The sequence below is a fragment of the Triticum dicoccoides genome, chromosome 3B (assembly GCF_002162155.2).
Source record: "Triticum dicoccoides isolate Atlit2015 ecotype Zavitan chromosome 3B, WEW_v2.0, whole genome shotgun sequence".
Classification (NCBI taxonomy): Eukaryota; Viridiplantae; Streptophyta; class Magnoliopsida; order Poales; family Poaceae; genus Triticum; species Triticum dicoccoides.
Window position 1 is genome coordinate 638,554,321 of NC_041385.1, and position 22,802 is coordinate 638,577,122.

The window sequence follows — 22,802 nt, forward strand, 5'->3', positions numbered from 1 at the left end:
GAGCACATCCAATTTGGATTCCTTGACGGAGTCGGTACCTTCATGCATGTCAATCAAAGTGTCCCATATTTCCTTTGCATTCTCAAGACGGTTGATTTTGTTGAATTCTTCGGGGCACAATCCGTTGAAGAGGATATCACAAGCTTGAGCGTTGTATTGCAGCATCTTCAACTCTTCCGCGCTAGCTTCACGGTTTGGTTCCCTCCCATCAAAGAATTCATCTTGCAAGACAATACACACAATAGCCCAAAGGGCGGGGTTATGTCCGAGAATATGCATTTTCATCTTATGCTTCCAACTAGCAAAATTAGTGCAATCAAAGTAAGGACCTCTACGGTGGTAATTTCTCGCTAGACGCCATACTCTCCTAGGTTGTGAAACCAAGGCTATGACTACCAAAAGCTATGGAAATCAAAGCAAATAGAGACCAAAGCTCTGTACCACTTATAGGATCTTGAAGTATGTCTAGAGGGGGGTGATTAGACTACTTGACCAATTAAAAACTTAACCTTTTCCCAATTTTAGTCTTTGGCAGATTTTAGCTATCTTAGCACAAGTCAAGCAATCTTCACACAATTCAAGCAATCATGCAAAGAGTATATGAGCAGCGGAAAGTAAAGCACGCAACTTGCAAGAATGTAAAGGGAAGGGTTTGGAGATTTCAAACGCAATTTGGAGACACCGTGATTTTTGAGCCGTGGTTCCGATAGGTGGTGCTATCATACATCACGTTGATGGAGACTTCAACCCATGAAGGGTAACAATTGCGCCAGTCCACGGAGGGCTCCACCCACGAAGGGTCCACGAAGAAGCAACCTTGTCTATCCCACCATGGTCGTCGCCCACGAAGGACTTGCCTCACTAGCGGTAGATCTTCACGAAGTAGGCGATCTCCTTGCCCTTACAAACTCCTTGGTTCAACTCCACAATCTTGTCGGAGGCTCCCAAGTGACACCTAGCCAATCTAGGAGACACCACTCTCCAAGAAGTAACAAATGGTGTGTTGATGATGAACTCCTTGCTCTTGTGCTTCAAATTATAGTCTCCCCAACACTCAACTCTCTCTCACAGGATTTGGATTTGCTCGAAAGAAGATTTGAGTGGAAAGCAACTTGGGGAAGGCTAGAGATCAAGATTCTTATGGTAGGAATGGAATATCTTGGCCTCAACACATGAGTAGGTGGTTCTCTCTCAGAAATGGTAAGTTGGAAGTGTAGGTTTGTTCTGATGGCTCTCTCCACGAATGAAGAGGAGGTGGAGGGGTATATATAGCCTCCACACAAAATCTAACCGTTACACACAATTTACTAATCTCGGTGGGACCGAATCAACAAACTCGGTCAAACCGATTTAGTAAACCTAGTGACCGTTAGTGATTTTGGTGGGACCGACATGCAACTCGGTAGGACCGATGTGGTTAGGGTTAGGGCATAACGTAATCTCGGTGAGACCGATTACACACACTCGGTGAGACCGATTTTGGTAATAAGCTAACCAGAGAGTTGGTCAGGTAAACTCGGTGGGACCGGTTCACTCTTTTCGGTGGGACCAAAATGTTACAAAAAGGAAACAGAGAGTTTACATTGCAATCTCGGTGGGACCGATCGCTCACTTCGCTTAGACCAAAACATTACTAAGGGAAACAGAGAGATTACAATCCCATCCCGGTGAGACCGAGATCCCTATCGGTGAGACCGATTTGCCTAGGGTTTGTGGCACTGGCTATGACATCTAAACTCGGTGGCGCCGGATAGAAAGAATCGGTGGGGCCAAGTTTGACTTTAGGTTTAGGTCATATGAGGATATGAGAAAGTAGTTGAGGGTTTTTTGAGCATATCACTAAGCACTTGAAGCAAGAAACTCATTAAGCAATACCTCATCCCTCCTTGATAGTATTGGCTTTTCCTATAGACTCAATGTGATCTTGGATCACTAAAATGTAAAATGTAGAGTCTTGAGCTTTTGAGCTTGAACCAATCCTTTATCCTTAGTATTTTGAGGGATCCACTTTCCTCATCCATGCCATGCCATTCATTGAGCTTTTCCTGAAATGTTTGTCTTGGAATAGTATTAGCTCAATGAGCTATATGTTGTTAGGAATTACCAAAACCACCTAGGGATAGTTGCACTTTCAGATTGCATGGCCTCTGATCATCTTGTGATCTCTTGACTTGGGCAACAGAGTGTGTCTTAAGATCCAGTTGATAATAGGCAATCCTGACAACAGGTAATGTACAGATCCAAGCTTATGTGTCTCTAGAGCAACCTGTGGGACCTCTATGTACATTTGAGCCTTAGAGTTGTGGTCTTTCTTCTTTGTGGCATAGACATCCAAGTCATCCTCGTTCTCCTTTGGAGCATTTATCAATTCAGGCCATTCCTGAAATGTGGATTGGTACCTTGTACCCTCAGACATCCAGACAATTTTCCCATCTGGGTAGAAATGAGTTGTGGAGTAAAACTGCATGATGAGCTCATCATTCCACTTGGTGAGCTTCTGGCCAACAAAGTCATCTACTCCACAAGCATTGAAATTGTCATACACTCCTGGATAATGCTCTTCATTTTTCCTGATGTACTCCCAGTTAACCCATCTCATGTCACATACTATGGGCTTCTTGTCAAGCAAATCTGTCTCATAGAAATCTTGTTGTTCCTTAGTGTGGAACCTGTAGTCCACTGCAATTCTTCTTCTGACAGCATAGGGATCAGTCTGTCTCCATAGTCTCAGTCCTACATCCTTCCTGAGCTTCATATCCTCTGCAACTGGATGAGCATCATTATGATCAGGGATCTTAGGCTTCAACTTTCTCAAGACAAGTGAATCTTCATCTTCTTCATCATTAGCAGCCTCAGGCACTAGGGCCTTGTTCTTTTCTTCAGCTGGAGTGCTCCTAGTGTTCCTCTTAGATGCGGACTTGGGTTTAGGAGCATCAGTTTTGGGAGCATCTTTGGGCTTAGATAGGGCAGCACCTGATCTTATAGCATCTCCCATCAGCTTCTGAGCTTTAGGTGCTGGTGCAGCAACCTCCTCCTCTTCTTCCATCATTGAGAGCTTTCCAACAACTCTGGCCATAGTCTTCTTGACCCTTTCTTTCCTTTTCTTCCCTTCTGGAGCAGCCTCTTTGGGTTCAGATTCCATAGTTACTTGAGTAGAGGCTCTCGCTTTAGACATGGGAACTCTCCTTGCAGGTGCTTTGGTCTTCATACCAGGCTTAATGGCAGCAGTTGTGCCATATTCCTTCTTCAGCACCTTCTTCTTAGATGTGGCCTCATCATCAACGACCACATAGTCCTCATCTTCAGATTCTGAGGTTCTCTTCTTCCTTGTCCTAGTAGCTGCCTTGGGCAAGTTACTAGGTGTGCTCCTGCTACCCTCATCTGAGGTACTGGAGGGACTAGTGCCCTCACTCATCTGAACTTGCTCCTCAGACTTGTTTTGACTGTCACTCTGATCTGACATGATGCAAACTCTGACAGCGGACCCTATGAATAGATGTAGATGAGGTAGAGTAGATGAGCATCACAAAGCACATAGGTTTTTGCAAAATAATGAATCAAAAACTTAGTTTTAGTTTTCCACAGAAAGCATTTCGGAGCTACCGATTTGCAAACTCGGTGATACCGAAGCATCTTTTGGGACCTAAACTAGTGAACTCGATTGGACCGAGTCACAGTTTGGTGGCACCGAGACTGCCAGGGTTTCACAGAGAATCGATCTCGGTCACACTGATTTGCAATTCTCGGTCGGACCGAGAATCACTTGTGCAATGGCCTAAGCCAAATCAGTGAGACCGATTTCTACAACTCGGTCGGTCTGAGATGAATTCGGCGGAAACCTAACCCTAAATTTTCAATCCAATATTAATCTACGGAGTATTTTCACTGGATAGGAAGATTTCAAACGTGGCAAGATTCATGGCAAAGCAATGTGCTAGGAATCGGAGTTTAGAATAGCACAAAGTTTCAAATCCATACCCTAATGCAGCGATGGACTTGCTACGGCGGCAACGGCGGAGACGATTCCCGTTGACGGTGGCGGAGACCGACGGAGGGAGGTCGCTGGCGACGAGGAGGATGATCCGGAGACCCGATGAGGCAGAGCAGGCTGTGCACGGGTGAAGAGTTTCGGAAGAATTTCCAAAAAATTGACCCGTGAGTATCTATATCCTGACCCTGTCGGTGTGACCGAGTGGAACAACTCGGTGGCACCAAGATGCAAAACTGCAAGCAGTTGCTGCAACTCGGTGTGACCGAAAAGTTCAAATCAGTTGGACCGAGATTGAAAACCCAGACCAACTTAGTTATCTCGGTATGACCGAAATGGATGAATCGGTCTGACCGAAATGCACAAAGAGGTTTTGGAAGTTTAAGTCTTCGGAAACTCTGAGTGCTCCTCACACAGAATGGTTTGAATCTGACTTGATCAAACTTTGTGATATAGCATGAATAGAGTTCGAGACAAGAATAACATAGATAGCTAGAGAAGTTTCTTAGGCATTCTTTTCCATCCACTTGGCAAAAGAAAAGGAACCAAACAATCAAACTACAAGTGGATGTCCTCGAATGAGTAAAATATGCATTCAACATGCTCACATAATAAAATGGCAAATGAAATATGTGACAAAGCATGCACACACAATTCTAGCATCTATCAAGCAATTGGCGGTGACTAGGTCATCTATATATGAGTATGTTGACTTAGGGGTCAAATGAGAACATTTGATCATAGGTCATACTCATCGTTTAAGCACAAGTGGGGTTACCACTTTTACATAAAGCATTGTTATGTTCACACCATTAGAGTTGCTTTAGCTCAATTCTTAGAGTAAAGCTCCCCCTAGATGTGAGATCCCCCCTAAGTGGGTTGAACTAACCTTGGGTTTTGTTGATGATGACTTCATGTAGGTGTTGAAGATGTGGATGCTCTATGTTGATGTAGATCATTTGGAGCAATCCTTTGGAGTGAGTTGCACTTTCAATACCTACACGGGTTAGTCCCACAAGGAACATACAAGGATATCCATAGACATAGAGTGATACTCATACACAAGATGATGTCTATGAAAGCGTTAGGTTACCTTGTCCCTTGTCTTACCACAAGATGGTTCGTGACTCCATGAACTAGTGCAAGATGTGGAAGATGGTTGCACTTGTCCTCGCCAAAATGATAAGAGTGAACTATGTTGGCGGAGTCACCCTCAAGAACTCTCTAGTTCTTCTTCTTCGGGATCCACACCATCTTGATGGGAATCCTTGGGGTTGTAGTCGTACTTGATGAAGTAGAACTTGATGTAGTCTTGGGAACCCACTTGACCAAGGCCTTAGGAGCTTCTTCAAATGATTCAATCTCCTCTTGAAGCTTGTCCTTGCCTTTCTTCTTGTGGTCTTGTGGTGGAAGATCATCTTGAGCTTGTGTCCCTTTGAAATAAGTAGGATCATACTTCTCTTGTTGAGGAACAAACTTCGTCTTGGTGTATTGATCTTCTTCCCACTCAACTCCATTGGCATTGAACTTTCATTCAAAACCAACACCTTGGTTCTTCCGGTGCCTTCCTTGCTTGCGTACAATTTCCTCGAATTGCTTACTCCCGGCAAGGCTCTTGTAAACACCTTTCTCTATAATTCCCTTCAATAAGCTATTTTCTTGCTCAAGTGTAACTTGGCTAAGAGAATCATTAGTGGAAATAAGAGAACTACTAAAAGCAACAACATTGGATTTAGCATGATGATTGTTGTTACTACTAGAGGAAGAATCTTTCTTGTTCTTGTTACTAGACTTGACTTGAGGCATGTAAGTAGATAAGAGTAAATGCTTGGCAATGTAAGAAGAACTTTTCTTGTGAAGATCATCATTGATAGCTTTTAAAAACTCATGTTCTTGCTCAAGGTTGAGCTTTTCAAAGCGTAACTTCTCATTAGTCCTTAAAAGTTCTTGATGATCTCCTAAGATAGTTTCATGAGCTAACTTAAGAGTGTTTAGTTCTTTCGTTAGGAGCTCAATCTTCTCCTTACCATTGGCATTCGTTTTATCTTGATTAGCATGATTATTTGACGTTTCATCATAGTATTCATCACTAGAGTTGTCAATAAGTAAATCATCATCACCTAACAAGTCATCTTCATCACTATTGAAATCAACATACTCGGGGTGTAATACCTTTGGTCCTTTAGCCATGAAGCATCTTCCAAGTCCTTCATTTGGTGAGTCAAATATGTCGTAGGAGTTGGTTGACACAAGTGCTAGACCGGCAACACCTTCATCTTCAGTATGTTCTGAGTCGGAGTGATAGCTTGTCTCAGAGTGGTCAGAGTCGGAGCCGGATACCCATTCACCAACATGAGCTTGATGTCTTCGTTTTGTCTAGCTCTTTGATGACTTGTCCTTCCTTTCCGAATCCTTGCTTCTCCAGGATGTTCTTCGTTCATAACGATCATCTCTACTCCTTCTCTCTCTTGGTGGTGATTCTTCTCTTCTACTTCTTCTTTTTGGAGATTCTTCTCTTCTTTTGTAGGGAGCCGTACACTCATTGGAATAGTGTCTGGGTCTTCCACAATTGTAGCAATTACACTCACGACTCGAAGATCTTTTGTCATTGTAGGACCTTGACTTGGAACTTCTTTCCTTGCTTCTACTCTTGTAGAACTTGTTGAAGTTCTTCACCATTAGGCTCAATTCTTCATTGAAGGTTTGTTTCTCACTTGGTGATGTGGGAGATTCACATGAGGCTTTATAAGCAACACTTGACTTGTTGTGGAGCTCTTCCTTATCCTTGAGTGACATCTCATGAGCAACAATTCTTCCAATAAGTTCTGTTGGCTTGAGATTCTTGTAGTTGGGCATCATTTGGATCAATGTGCACACGGTATCACATTTTCCATCCAAGGCTCTTAGGATCTTCTTGATGATGAATTTGTCGGTCATCTCTTCACTTCCTAAGCCGGCAATCTCATTTGTGATGAGAGCAAGCCTAGAGTACATTTCAGCAATGCCTTCACCATCCGTCATTTTGAACTTGTCAAGTTGACTTTGAAGCACATCCAATTTGGATTCCTTGACGGAGTCGTTACCTTCGTGCATGTCAATCAATGTGTCCCAAATTTCCTTTGCATTCTCAAGACGGCTGATTTTTTTGAATTCTTCGGGGCACAATCCGTTGAAGAGGATATCACAGGCTTGTGCATTGTATTGCAGCATCTTCAACTCTTCCGCGGTAGCTTCACGGTTCGGTTCTTTCCCATCAAAGAATTCACCTTGCAAGCCAATACACACAATAGCCCAAACGGCGGGGTTATGTCCAAGAATATGCATTTTCATCTTATGCTTCCAACTAGCAAAATTAGTACCATCAAAGTCAGGACCTCTACGATGGTAATTTCCCTCACTAGACGCCATACTCTCCTAGGATGTGAAACCAAGGCTATAACTACCAAAGGCTATGGAAATCAAAGCAAATGGAGACCAAAGCTCTGATACCACTTGTAGGATCGAAAGTATGTCTAGAGGGGGTGATTAGACTACTTGACCAAATAAAAATCTAGCCTTTTCCCAATTTTAGTTCTTGGAAGATTTTTAGCAACTTAGCACAAGTCAAGCAATCAACCTACACATGCAATTCTAAGAGTATAGCAGCAAAATGTAAAACAATTGCATATGAAGGTAAAGGGGAGGAGTTTGAGAAGGCAAACGCAAATGGAGACACGGAGATTTTTGAGCCGTGGTTCCGATAGGTGGTGCTATCGTACATCCACGTTGATGGAGACTTCAACCCAGAAGGGTAACGGCTGCGTGAGTCCATAGAGGGGTCCACCCACGAAGGGTCAACAAAGAATCAACCTTGTCTATCTCACCATGGCCGTCGCCCACGAAGGACTTGCCTCACTAGGGTTGATCTTCACGAAGTAGGCGATCTCCTTGCCCTTACAAACTCCTTGGTTCAACTCCACAATCTTGTCGGAGGCTCCCAAGTGACACCTAGCCAATCTAGGAGACACCACTCTCCAAGAAGTAACAAATGGTGTGTTGATGATGAACTCCTTGCTCTTGTGCTTCAAATGATAGTCTCCCCAACACTCAACTCTCTCTCTCTCTCACAGGATTTGGATTTGGTGGAAAGAAGATTTGAGTGGAAAGTAACTTGGGGAAGGCTAGAGATCAAGATTCATATGGTAGGATTGGAATATCTTAACCTCAACACAAGTGTAGGTGGTTCTCTCTCAGAAAATGTAAGTTGGAAGTGTAGGCATCTTATGATGGCTCTCTCCATGAATGAAGAGTGGGTGGAGGGTATATATAGTCTCCACACAAAATCTAACCGTTACACACAACTTACCAATCTCAATGGGACCGAATCCTGAAACTCGGTCAGACTGATTTAGCAAATAATGTGACCATTTGGATTTTCGGTGGGACCGACATGTCAACTCGGTGGGACCGATGTGATTAGGGTTAGGGCATAATGTAATCTCGGTGAGACCGATTACACAAACTCGGTGGGACCGATTTTGGTAATAAGCTAACCAGAGAGTTGGTCAGGCAAACTCGGTGGGACCGATTCGCTCATCTCGGTTAGACCGAAATGTTACAAAGGGAAGCAGAGAGTTTGCATTGCAATCTCGGTGGGACCGATCGCACATCTCGGTTGGACCGAAACATTATGAAGGGAAACAGAGAGATTACAATCCCATCTCGGTGAGACCGAGATCCCTATCGGTGACACCGAAAATACTAGGGTTTGTGGTAGTGGCTATGACATCTGAACTCGGTGGCGCCGTATAGAAAGAATCGGTGGGGCTGAGTTTGACTTTTGGTTTGGGTCATATGTGGATGTGAGAAAGTAGTTGAGGGCTTTGGAGCATCTCACTAAGCATTTTGAGCAAGAACCTCATTAAGCAACACCTCATCCCTCCTTGATAGTATTGGATTTTCCTATAGACTCAATGTGATCTTGGATCACTAAAATGGAAAATGTAGAGTCTTGTGCTTTGAGCTTGAGTCAATCCTTTTGTCCTTAGTATTTTGAGGGGTCCACTTTTCTCATCCATGCCATGCCAATCATTGAGCTTTCCTGAAATATTTATCTTGAAATAGCATTAGCTCAATGAGATATATGTTGTTAGCTATTACCAAAACCACCCAGGGATAGTTGCACTTTCAACACCTCTCTCTCTCTCTCTCTCTCTAAGCATGTGGACATGTTTTTCGATATTGGTTTTTTGCTTGAGGACAAGCGAGGTCTAAGCTTGGGGGAGTTGATACGTCCATTTTGCATCATGTTTTCCTACTGTTATTTACAATGTTTTTATGCATAATAATCCTTTATGGAGTAATTCTAATGCCTTTTCTCTCATAATATGCAAGGTTTACACAAAGAGGGAGAATGTTGGCAGTTGGAATTCTGGACCTAAAAAAGCTACATCAGAGTTACCTATTCTGCACATCTCCAAATGAGCTAAAAAATTATGGAGAATTGTTTTGGAATATATAAAAAATACTGGAGCAAATAACTACAGGAGGGGGCCACCCTGGTGAGCATAGGACACCAAGGCGCGCCCTGGTGGGTTGTGCCCTCCTCGGCCCACCTCCAGTGCCCATCTTCTGGTATATAGGTCATTTTGACCTAGAACAAATCAGAGGGGGACTTTCCAGACGAGGTGCCTCCGGCTCAAGGCGGAACTTGGGCAGGAGCACTTTTGCCCTCCAACAGAGCGATTCCACCGGGGGAACTTCCCTCCCGGAGGGGGGAATCATCATCACCGTCAACACCAACAACCCTCTCATATTTGGGAGGGCAATCTCCATCAACATCTTCAACAACACTATCTCCTCTCAAACCCTAGTTCATCTCTTGTGTTCAATCTTTGTACCGGAACATCAGATTGGTACCCGTGGGTGACTAGTAGTGTTGATTACATCTGGTAGTTGATTACTATATGGTTTATTTGGTGGAAGCTTATATGTTCCGGTCCATTATGCTATTTAATACCCCTCTGATCTTGAGCATGATTATCACTTGTGAGTAGTTACTTTTGTTCTTGAGGTCACAGGAGAAGTCATGTTGCAAGTAATCATGTGAAATTGATATGTGTTTGATATTTTGATGATATGTATGTTGTGATTCCCTTAGTGGTGTCATGTGAATGTCAACTACATGGAACTTCACCATATTTGGGCCTAAGGGAATGCATTGTGGAGTAGATATTAGATGGTGGGTTGCTAGAGTGATAGAAAATTAAATCCTAGTTTATGTGCTACTTCGTAAGGGACCGATTTGGATCAAAAAGTTTAATGCTATGGTTAGATTTTATCTTAATATTTTTCTCATATTTGTGGATGCTTGCGAGGGGGTTAATCATAAGTAGGAGGTTTGTTCAAGTAAGAACAACACCTAAGCACCGGTCCACCCACATATCAAATTATCAAAGTAGTGAACACGAACCAAACCAACATGATGAAAATGATATGGTCAAATCCCCGTGTACCCTCAAGAACACCTTGCTTATCATAGGAGACCGTTTTGGCCCGTACTTTGCCACAAAAGGATTGAGCTACTTTGCTGCACTTTATTTACCGTTACCCTTACTTGCTCGTTACAAATTATCTTTCTATCAAACTACTTGTTAGTGACTATTTCAGTGCTTGCAGAAAATACCTTGCTGAAAACCACTTGTCATTTCCTTCTGCTCCTCGTTGGGTTCGACACTCTTACTTATCGAAAGGACTACGATTGATATCCTATACTTATGGGTCATCAGACTCAGCTGACATTAGTTCACATGCCTCGTGCATTAACAGTGTCGGTTCATTAACATCCTCGTGCTCTTTCGTGCTTAGGTTCTGGACATTCAGACTTGAAGTGCCCTGTCTTATTGCAGCTAAAACAATGGATTGCAGTGCTTCTTTTGCTTGGGACCGTCCTTGTCGTTGTCGTTCGCGGCCTGGGTGCGATCACCGTGGCCATCGTTGCGCCCTTGGCCGCCTCCACCGCCACGACCACCGCCGCTGCTACTAGCACCTAAAGATCCCCCTTTGCCCTTCATAAGCTGCTCCAGCGCCTGAGTAACCAGCATGAGCTGCTCGCTACCCCCACCGCCAGATTGATGACGTCGGTTGCGTTGGTTTTCTTCAAACACTGCAAGACGCCCGGCCGCCTCTGCCACCGTCATGGTAGTCAGATCGCCCCACTGTTCTATCATGTTGACAATGTCACTGAACGCCTTGGGACGACGTTGAAGAGGACCTCTATGACCGTCTCATCCTTCACCGTCTCGCCCATTGATCGTATCTTGCTAACGAGCATCATGAGCTTCAGTGCGAAGGCACTGAGAGACTCGTTATCCGCCATCTCCATGCAATCCAGCTGGCGCTTAAGTTGTTTCACTCGCGCCTTCTGGACGCAATCCTCGCCGACGCGCATGGGCCGGATGGCCTCTCAGCCTCATGGGCAGTCTCATAGTTGGCCACTGCCATCATCACCGCGTCTGGGACGGACTGGGAGAGAGCGAAGAACGCCTCATCGTCCTTGTCCTGGTCGAACTCCGCAGTGCCCTCCAACGCCGACCAGACACCGAGTGGGCGGAGCAGCACTCTCATCTTCATGGCCCAGAGACCGTAGTTGGAATCGTTGAGCATTGGATATTGGATCGGGACGCCACCAGTCCTCAGTGGCACTCACTGCACGACCACAACGCCCTCTTCTCCGGGCCTCTTCGCTGGCGGCGTGTAATTTTCGCCACTGCTGCTGTCGCCGTTGTTCTGATCCCTCTTTGACGATGTGTCTCCCATCGCCGATCACCGCCGCCGCACCTCCTCCTCTTTTCCAGCTGCCGGATCGCCTCCGAAACACGGCTCTGATGCCAAATGTTGGAGCAGCTCCCAAATCAACACACACACACACACACACACACACACACACACACACACACACACACACACATGTGAGGGTGGATTAGCTCTGAACTCTGAAGAACACATAAAGGAGACAGTGTTTTGGCGACGCGCACACTTTGCGTCCTTTTCCATTTTTTTTCATTCTATTCAGCGGCATAACAAACTAGCTGCCCACGATCCGTGAACCCCGCGCCATCCCACAATCTAATCGTGGCCAGCGACTTACAGAGAATTAAACGCTACGGCCTATTCTGCCGTAGCACGAACATAGGATACTTCTGGCTATTATTCAGAAAAAACTAAACTGAAGTCTGAAACTAGTTCAGTGCAACAAGGTTAACACAACATGCACAACGTCCGGACATGCTTGTTTTCTACCGGTTTTCCTCATTACGTGCTTTCAGCTGGTGCATACAAAATCTCACACAATTGTCAAAGTTACATAAGAGATTCTCGTAATAACTCGGTACAAGCATTCAGCTTCGTTACCAGCTCGACAGTTATACTGAACTGAACATGGGCAACACACAAGGCACATCGACGAGAGGCGACTTAGTTCTTGACGAACTGGAGGCCGTTGGCCTGCGAGTACCTCTCCATGAACCTCATGAACCTGTCCCAGTCCCCGGCCGTGCGCATGACGTACTTGGCCTCCACCCTCGCCGGCTTCCCGTTGACGAACTTGGCGCTCACGTCCACCGTCTGCAGCATGCCCTCCTCGTCGATCATGTAGAACCCCGTGATGTCCCCGAGCTCCGCCGACGAGTCGAACACCGACGGCTGGTCGAACTCGAAGATGGCCACCCCGTTGGTGCCGTCGCGGGACTTGGTCAGCCGCACGTCCGGGATCGTCTGCTCGTCCGTGCCCTGGATGAACTGGATCGCCGGCTTCATGGCCACCACCTGCGCTGCTGCCCGGGAGCTGCGTAGCGGTGGCGAGCGGTGGACCGGTTTCCTCGGACGGCACCGCAGGGAGATGCCGCGGAATGAGGAGTGCAGGCTTTGGCACGGGGGACCTGACGAACCTGTAAATGCAGCGTGTCAGGTACTGAAATGTGAGGTTCAGAAGCATATCTTAACTCTTAAGGCCATGATTGTTAATAACGAAATAGACTAGACATAATGATTCCATCAGCAGCAGAAACAGCATTTTGCAGTGTGATATGTAACGCAAAATATAGATTTGGACATCACAACTTCACAAGGACTACCCTGAATATGTGGAAGAATCAACTTGGTACTTCGGAAGAAAATAGTTGCTGGTGTTGATGCCTGAACCAAACAAACGCTATCTGGACTAACAGAGAACGACCCGAACGAGTGAGATATGACCAACGCTATTCCAACCGAAGTGGCAGCCTTAACAGAGAAGCATGTAGTCAATTCTGAACTCTCCCAAAGGAAGGACATCGTGCAGTGAAATTTGAATAACGCACGCATACTGGATTCAGAAACTTATGAACAGGTGCTCATACATCACTACAAGTCTAGAGACTAGAGCGCAGAAATGGAAATGCAGCTTCAGTGAGAAGAGAACAAAACCTGCGACGCTCCGACGGGGCGATGGCGGCGCCGAGACCGGCGAGGCGGCGGCGAGAGCTTTCATCACTGCCGGCATGATGCAATTCGCTTGCTCCGGAAGTTGGGCAGTTGGGTGAGAAAGAAGGATTGGTGTCTAGAAGGAAGGAGGGGACGGGGAAATAGAAATACAGGCAGAGGTGAGGTTTTGAGTGGTACAGACGGGGAAGAGAGTGAATGGAGTTTTTGGGTGGCTGCGTGTCCCAAACAGAGCTACCCATTCCTCTGGCGCCTGCTGGTCCACTGCCTTGCCCGTGGACGCTTCCAAGCCACCCATTTACGTTTGAGAATTTTTCCATTTAAAAGCCCACGTATGCTAGCTAGTGCTTGATGTGGAAATTTTCAAGTGTGAATTCCGTTGTGCTGTCAAAAAGAAAAGTCACGTCTCACCAGATTTGGTAGTTGAAATTCTGATTTGAATATAATTCAATCTATCATTTTATTAGAATTTTTGTTCTGGATTTATGATAATGGCTGATTTTATTAACGCTTTCGGACGGTACAAATAAATGTACCCAGCATGTTGAACAACATATGACAAAACATCGAACATGCACATAACCAACACACTGACCTCACAAATGCTAGACCAGAAGAGTAATACTCACAATCATCGTCTTCAAAGAGGACACCACCTAAACAATTGGAATGTCGGCGAGCATGGCCACTGAATCTTGACGACCAAGTCATCAATCCAAGCTGTCAAAAACATATGGGGCGTGTTTGGTTACATTGCCGATTCAGCCTGGCCCGGCGAGCCTGACTCTATTGAGCCGGTTTGAGGGGATGCAGGCCAAAAAAAACAGATGCACATAGTTTGGTTGCCTGCATGCCCCTAGTTGCATGAGACAACCATTTTTGACCCGGCGTTTGATTGCCCGCATTGCATTAGGTGCACATATGACATGGTGTTTGGTTGCAACCTGCATAAGGTGTTGTCACCACTTCTATCTAGTGGTGACCTTACCACACACAATCTAAACATAGTGTCAGCTAGTTAAACAAATGATAGTTCATCCTAACTACAATCAAATGACAGTTCAAATTATTAAGAGCCATTGGCTAAATAGGGGATAGTTCATCGGTGTTGCTGCTTCATCTTCCTCTTCTGCTTCTGCTGCTACTGCTTCTTCTTCCTCTTCCTCTGTGCTTCTGCTGCTGCTGCTTCTTCTTCCTCTTCTTCAAATCCTGCACCGACCTCTGTTAAGCCACATTGCCTCTTTCCACTCCAACCTTTTGTTCTTCCAAGTGTCATTGTCAAATGCCTCCACACCATGGCCAGAGCTAACAACATCGCCAGGCTCGACCTCTTCCTCTTCAGGCATGTGTTCATCAAAGCCCCACTGGAGGATCCAATTATGCAGAATGCAACAAGCAAGAACTAGCTTAACCTGAGTGGAGTATGGGTGGAATGGTTTCTGATCCAGGATCTTAAACCTATTCTTCAGAGCTCCAAATGCCCTCTCAATAGTTACTCTAAGGTTGGAGTGTCTGAGATTAAACAACTCCTGTGCAGTCCTAGGAAAGTTCCTACCAGAGAACTCGTTGAGATGGTACCTTATTTTCCTGAAGGGTGAAAGAATACCCGGCCGACATGCATAGCCAGCATCTCCAAGGTAGAACTTGCCGTCAGGGATGTTGATCCCATCAGGTCCACTCATGCTGTCAGTGAGAATGTTTGCATCATGCGCTGACCCTCCCAGCCAGCCAGCACATATGTGAACATCAGATCAAAGTCAACAGTAGCAAGCACATTCTGGCTTGTGTAGTGCTTCCTCCCCCTGTATGCTGCAGACTGTGACCTAGGAACTCTGGCAGTGACATGAGTACCATCTATTGCCCCAATGCAATCCTGAAAATGGCATCACTAGCATGTGTTAGTGATGAACTTGAACAATGCAGGCATATCAAGCCATGAAAAGTGTATATTGTCAATGCTCACCTTGAAGTATGGATACCATCTTGGGCTTCCGCAAATCTTGGGTGGAGTCTGGACAGATGGTCTCCTGATCATCTCTCCTCTAAGCTCCCCAACAGCAAAAAGCACCTGCTTTAAGTACCTAGAGATGGTCTCTATTGATCTCCTGAACGTGTTGTGAATGACCCTGAACCTCTGGTTATGGCCAACAACATGGAGGAACATGGCCACTTGCTCTTCGACACTAGTGTTGATGCTATCTTGTAACAGGCCCCTGCTCCTCAAGGTCTCGACAAGCCTGGCAAATGGTGCTCTTTTCATTCTAAGCATCCACAGAGCCTCGACGTCATTGCAGTTGTAGATGTAGTTCAGATTTTGGATCCTCTCCTGTTCCCGGAGAAACAATGGACCATAGCGGATCAAAGGTCTCCCAGCACGACGAACAGCTCTCTGGTGCATGAACATGACCCATGCATGAACCACACTAATCAGTGCTGCTGCCTAGATTATCAGTCTCATCCGTGCGTCCATAACCTAGTCGACATCGACGGTTCGTTTAGTGGGAAATCGATCCTACACCTAGCTTAACGGCCTAACCACTGAGCTAACAAAGGGAGAGGGGTTGTTGCTTACCGGCATCGGAGACGAGGACGGCGTAGGGGGAGCCACGGCACAGACTAGGTCGACCAGACGGTGGCCAACAACAAGGGGAGCACCATATCCGCCGCAAACGCCGCCGCCTTTTTCGCCGCCACCGTTGCCTCTAGCGCAGACCTGAAATCGCAGCCGCCGCCGGTGGTGAGGCAGTAGCGAAGAAAGGGGGGCATTGGCTATGGGTGAGTGAGTGAAAGGAGGGTGAGGCTAATTTGGTGCCGGGACGGCGCGCCAGATTTCCATCTACCGCCATCCCCCCTCGCCCTCGCCTCGCTCCGCCCGTGCGACCTCGCGCCGCACTCAGCCTGGCTCACGAGAAACTGCCGATCCAAGGGTTTCCAGCGAGCCAGGCTCTGGGCTGCTTTGAGAAGCGTGTGATGCAGGCCCAACAGGAAAACCAGCCAACCAAAGAGGCCTCTCCCTTCCCGCGTGGGCCTGGTTGGGCTCGATGCAGGAAACCAAACACGCCCATGGTGAAATGGGTCAATATCTGCTTCCCGAAGGACCATGGTGGTTTAGGTATTCTAGTGTCCCGAGTCCCAACGCATGAATCTGGCCCTTATGTTGTGAGCCTGCGATTGGTCTGGAAGATTCTCATAGATGAGGGGGGCTTATGGCTGCAACTTATTAAAGCTAAACATATGCATGGTCGTCTCCTCCTAGTCTGTGATCGTAAGGAGTGCTCCCAGATCTGATTCTGGAAATCTCTCCGGCTTGGGAGTGGTCTCTTCACAGGGAATGAAGAAGGGTCCCTTTTCTGGTTGGATCCATGGCTTGAAAGGGTCCAGCTTTGCAAATTCTCTAGCATGTTTGCAATCTGCTCAGACCCCATGCGATGCCGGAGACGTGAACCGAATTGAGTGCGGCCCTCCTTGCGATGCCGGACGACTATATGGATGTTGTTTCTTCGCAGCTAACCACGTCCGGGATCTTCACGATTGACTCGCATACCATGCCTATGTCAGGAGTCAGCCTTGTCATGGACAACTCGTTTGTGGAAGGCTTTGCTTCCATTGAAGATCAAGATCTTCGTGTGGCAGCTTATGTGTGATCGCCTTCCCTCAAGGACGGAGGTGGTCAAGCAGCATGCGTCGGGCGATGGTATGTGCCCCCTCTATGGTGTCCCCAAGTATCGGACACAAATTTCTTCTCCGGTCGTGCTGCCCCCTTTCTATGGAATTTCGTCTGTGAGGCTTTGGGGCCTAAATGGCAGGGCCCTGAGCTTGGCAGGATCCTAGAAGCCCAGGCCAATCATACCGATAAGAGGCGGTGCCTTTTCTGGTTAGTGTTTGCGGTGATGACCTAGACTTCTTTGGACGGTGCATAACAAGATGGTGATTGAGTGGATCTTTATGAGGTGTGCCGGTACTCAGCATTTAAATTAATGGCCTTCCTGAAGCACTAGCACCCGTTATCTAGACAGCAGGACGGGTAGCAGCTAGGAGGCATGAACAATTTGTTGATATTGTTGGGCGCCATCTTGTTGAGTCTTGTAGCTAGTGATTCGTTGGCTCTACGCGGCCTTGTATCACTGCTTTCTTGTTTTCTTTTGGGCATGTTTGTGTTGTTGCCCCGAACAAACTTACTATTTTCTTTCTTGCACTTGGACCTTATGTATGGACATGGTGGTTTGCATTATATATAGGGTGAGACGGAAGCCTGTTCTGAGAGCTGTCACAAAAAGACCAAGCCAAAACCCAATCAGGTGTCCACCCTCCACGGCCATTGCCCAAAGCCATCTAAAAAGTTTCCTCCCGAGGAGGCCATACTAGAGGCGATGCTAGAATCTCAAGACGACGCCTCCAAGAAGGTGATTGGTTCCCGGGTCCGGGTTCTCATCCAAGGTTTTACACCCTGCAAAACTCATTCGGTATGTCACCCAAAGACAAAATCATAACGTGGCGCAAGTGCCACCAAAGACATACACCTCCCGACAAACAAGTGAGAATCCAAAACACCAAAACAACACCTCCTCAGCCATTGCTTGAGCTACAAACCGGCTAATAGGTTTTCACCCTGGAGAGAACCCAAAGTATTAGTTGTGTTGCTTGGCGCTTCTTCGGAGTGGAATGTACCTACTTCCTCCGTCCTGATTTATAGTTCTTCCTTGAACTTTGGATCAAATTTTGACCATAGATTTAACTAGCAAAATATAAGTTATACTTATACACCACATAAATTATATCAGTGGATTCGCAGTGTTATTTTTAATAGATAAAACGTATATTTTGTTGATTAAATTTACGATCAAAATTCGACACAATACGAGAAAAATAAACCCGGACGGAAGAAGTATTCATACACTGGCCATGGAATTTGGACGGAAGAAGTATCATACAATGGCCATGGAATTTGTGCAGTACCTGTATCCTATGATGATTAATTAACAAAATCTGTCAATTAAATAACAAATAACAATGTTGTTGCCATAAATCAAATGTTGGTACAAATTATTGGACAGAGGCACATGGGCATATGACCCAGCTCCCGTACGTTACAAAAGATGGCGACTAATCAGCAGTCCAAAAATGAAAGTCCTAAGGCTCTTGCTTGTGATCAAGAAACCTCACAACAGTTAATCAGACGAGGACTTGACATGAAAGTTAAAGAGCACACAGCTAAGAAAGCACTTGAATGGCACCAACCGCGCGCACGCGCGACACACAAGCAAAGCAGTTGTGCACGCACGCACGCAAGCAAAAGCGGACGAATGTCCTGTGAAAATTGGAGAAGACGCAATCTCTTCCTAACATTTGGGAAGATCGGACGGCGGAGGGAGCAGCTTCTGGTTGGGGAGGCTCCCGTCCTGCACCACCCACGCCATTTTCAGGCCCCAGCTGACGTGCACCTCCAAGTGGCAATGCATGAACCACACCCCTGCAGAACACATATCAATATCAAAAGCAGATCATCAGTTTTCTTACTCAGAAACTCTGGTTCTTAAGCTGCTCAGCTGATATGATACATGGATTCCAACCTGGATTATCGGCACGGAAGCGGATTGCCACCCACCCGGCGGCGGGCACGCCGACGGTGTTCCTCTCGACGGGGTCGACGAGGTTGTACTTGGCCGGGTCCTTGACGGGGTCGAAGTTGCCGAACCCCTGCCCGACCACGAAGAAGTTGAAGCCGTGCAGGTGGAACGGGTGGCTCTCGGCGCCGAGGATGCTGGTGCCCTGCATCACCAGCTCCACGGCGTCGCCGTACGACAGCACCACCAGCCGGGTCCCGTTGGACACGTTGGTGTTGTTCGGCGGCGTGCCCGTGTAGTTGAACGGCGACTTGGGAACGGCGGGGAAGTTGGACGAGTACACCCCGTTGGACATCCCCGTGTAGTGCGACTGCAGCAGCGCCGTCGTGGGGAGCACGAAGGAGACGTTGTTCACGGCCGCCGCGAACCGGCTGTCGTTCGTCGGCCCCTGGCACGTCCCGTTGACGGCGCAGGGGTGGGTGCCCAGCCCCACCGTGAAGAAGAACCGCCTGTCCACCTCCTGCGGCACCTCCGCCGGGTACTCCTCCGTGGCGAGGCTCCGGAGCTTGGCGGTGTAGTTGGACACGAAGCTCGTGTCGTTGATCTGGGGCAGGGTCGGCCTGAGCACCGGGAGGTTCTTGTTGAACCCCGCGGAGGAGGGGGAGCTGGGGTCCTCGTACTCGAGGATGCCGGCGACGGTGGTGTTGTCGAAGGTCCCGGAGGCCGCCGTGGAGTAGGGCGCGGCCATCATGTAGTAGGTCGCCCCAGGGTAGGACGGCTTGGCCGTGAGGAGCACGTTGGTGGTTTGGCCCGGGGTGATGAGGAGGGTCTCGACGGTGATGGGCTTGATGTAGACCGCGTCGACGTCGACGATGGTGAGCGAGTGGCCGGCGATGGAGAAGAAGAGCTCGTCGTTGAGTGCGGCGTTGATGATGCGGAGCATGTACGTCTTCCCGGGCTTCACCTTGAGCTTGAACGTGTCTGCATGGCACGCACACACGCATGCAAATGCAGTTAGCTTGCTTGCTTGACCAGTAACACACACGCATGTAGGTAGATGAAGCGCACGACACAAACCTTTGGCAGAGCAGTTGTAGAGCGGCCCTGGGAGGCCATTGATGGTGAAGGCATCAGAGACATTCGGGCCTCCGCCGGTCTGAAGTGCCTGGCTGATCACCGCCTCCGTGTCCGCCTTCCACCATTCGCCTGAGCACGTACGTATCAATAAATAAAGAGTCAATTACATCATAGGTGTCTGAACTTGGCAAGAAAAGTCAGTTTGATGCTAAAACTTGCGGCATACATTGAACCGGTGACAAAACTTGGCTTGGACGTGCATCTACGGTGCTAATCACGTGTGTATACGCATGGTGTGCTGATGTGGCACGCCAACGTGGCGCGGGACCTAGTGTCATTGACTGGAAGGCGGGAAGAAGCTCGTGTGGCCTTTTTTTACAGAAACACCCTGGAATTATTTTTCTTTACAAAAAAGCCCATGACTAAATACGCTGGAAGGCGGAGAGGAGGGTGTGTGGCCTGGTTTTTGTAGGAAACACTCTGGAATTATTTTTTTCTTCACAAAAAAGCCCCTGACTGAATACAAATCTTGGAAAAATCCCTTCAAACGTAACTACATCTCTATGACCCTTGGGGCCCACCCATCCGGAAACAGTACAAAAGATATTATAACATCCAAAACCAAGTGCCAGTTCGAACCCGCGACCTCAGGATAATAAAAGGATCATGATAGCCACAACACCAAGGCCACGTTGATGTTTATACAGGATAGCAGTACTTAATAATTATAATCAAGCACATGCGGCTTAAATGACCTGGGGCGACCGCGCCCCATTTTGCACACCATAGTTTTTCCAATTGATAAATACTATTATAATTCATATTTGTTATTTTAGTTATATAAATATTTTTCCAAATAACACATAAATATTTCTTAGAATTACATGAACATTATTTTCAATAATTAATATTTCTCATAAAGTAAACACTTGAATATTTTTTAATGCATGAATATAGCCTAAAAATATGAATACGTGAATATATTTCTGAATAAATTAGTACTATTTCTATGATTCATGAAATTATTATAATTCATAAATACTATTATAATTCATTAATACTATTTTAATTATAGAGACATTTTGAAATAGCACTTTCATATATTTTTAGAATTCCATGAATATTCTTTTAGATAAGAACAATTTTCTGAATTACATGAATATTATTTTAAATAATAATATTTTTTAGAATTACATAAAAATAATTTAGACAATAATGTTTTTTAGAATTACATAAAAGTTATTTTATTAGTATTTTGCGGCTTTTTATATATTATTTATAATTTTAAAAAATAACACGTGAAAAATGGGCCCTTTGGGCAGCCGACCAGATGGGGTCAGGTCTTTGGTTCGAACCTGTGAGGCACAATATTTTGCATATCAATTTGATCTTTGTAATGTATCCTGCAGGATGGGACCCAAAGGTCATAGAGATGTATAGTGACGTCTCAGATTTTTTTTAAAGAAAAATCGAGGGTCTCTTTTGTGCGAAAATAAAAATTTCATCGCACACGCCCTTGCCTATGTTGTCCAGTCACTGACACTGGGGCCCACATGGCAGTCTTGTTAGGGTGGAGTCACGTATATAGCTACCCTTGCCTAAAACAAAATGTATATAGCTACCCCTGTTGACACCAAGCTAGGCTTGGTGCGGTGGTTAGAGACGTTGTTAAGTTTCACGGTATTTTTGCAAGATTTGGTATTCATTCAGGGGCTTTTCTATGAAGAAAAAAAATCTAGGGTGCTTCCCGCAAAAATCAGGCCACCCACCCTGCTCCCTGCCTTCCGGTCACCGACACTGGGTCCGGTGCCACGTTGGCGTTCCTCGTCAGCACACCATGCGTATACAAAGGTGATTAGCACTGTAGATGTACGCCCAAGCCAAGTTCTGTCACCGGTTCAATGTATGCCGCAAGTTTTAGCACCAAACTGATTTTTCTCGCCAAGTTCAGACACCTGTGGTGTAATTGACTCATAAATAAACTTATGTCCTTCATGCATGCGCACACACTTATCACCAGTCACCACCTTGTAAGACTAAGAAGAACACGTACCGAACATGATGGGCACCTCCTTGTAGGGGGCGGCGAAGGGGTAGGGGACGCCGAGCTTGGGGAGGATGACGATGGGACCGTAGACGGTGGCGCGGAGCCAGGAGATGTGCGCGTGCCACCACAGCGTGCCGCGCTGCCCGGTGATGGTGAACTTGTACACGTAGCTCTGCCCGGGCTGCACCGGGCACTGAGTGATGTACGCCGGCCCGTCCGCCCACCCGCTCCGCAGCTGCCGGACGCCGTGCCAGTGTATGCTCATGTTGTACTGGGCCTTGTTGACGACCCGGACGACGACGAGGTCGCCCTCCCTCGCCGACACCGTGGGGCCCGGGAACTGCCCGTTCACCGTCACGATGCTCTTGCTGCCGCACAGCCGCGTCACGTTCATGGTCGCCACCTGCATGCATAACCATACCAATCACAACGTCGTCAATGGCGCTGCATGCGTAGGCGTGGAACCTGAATAGGCAACAACTGAACAACGGTAATTGCAAGAACCGAGCAACTTACATCGAACTGGTACTCCACCGTGGCGCTCTCCGCCACGGTGACGGACAGCACCACCACCATCGCGGCGACGAGGATGGCCGCCATTTCACTATGCCTCAGCTAGCTAGCTCCCCTTCTTCCCGGAGAGCTCTGGATAGCCAAATCAATGGCG

At 46.8% G+C, this 22,802-nt stretch overlaps 2 protein-coding genes across 2 annotated transcripts; both read right to left on the reverse strand.

The window, feature by feature from the left end:
• Positions 1 to 12,226: 12,226 nt before the first annotated feature.
• Positions 12,227 to 13,620, reverse strand: LOC119277567 (photosystem II reaction center PSB28 protein, chloroplastic-like). Its single transcript, XM_037558851.1, has 2 exons — positions 13,433 to 13,620; positions 12,227 to 12,915 (listed from the first exon to the last, which is right to left on the reverse strand). Exons 1-2 carry the CDS (start codon positions 13,506 to 13,508, stop codon positions 12,443 to 12,445), a joined length of 549 nt encoding a protein of 182 aa, XP_037414748.1. The 5' UTR covers positions 13,509 to 13,620; the 3' UTR covers positions 12,227 to 12,442.
• A 4,820-nt stretch (positions 13,621 to 18,440) lies between these two features.
• On the reverse strand, positions 18,441 to 22,802 carry LOC119277568 (laccase-12-like). The gene is made up of 5 exons (XM_037558852.1): positions 22,652 to 22,802; positions 22,142 to 22,538; positions 20,089 to 20,217; positions 19,018 to 19,992; positions 18,441 to 18,917 (listed from the first exon to the last, which is right to left on the reverse strand). The coding sequence occupies exons 1-5, from the start codon at positions 22,733 to 22,735 to the stop codon at positions 18,787 to 18,789; spliced, it is 1,716 nt and encodes a 571-aa protein (XP_037414749.1). The 5' UTR covers positions 22,736 to 22,802; the 3' UTR covers positions 18,441 to 18,786.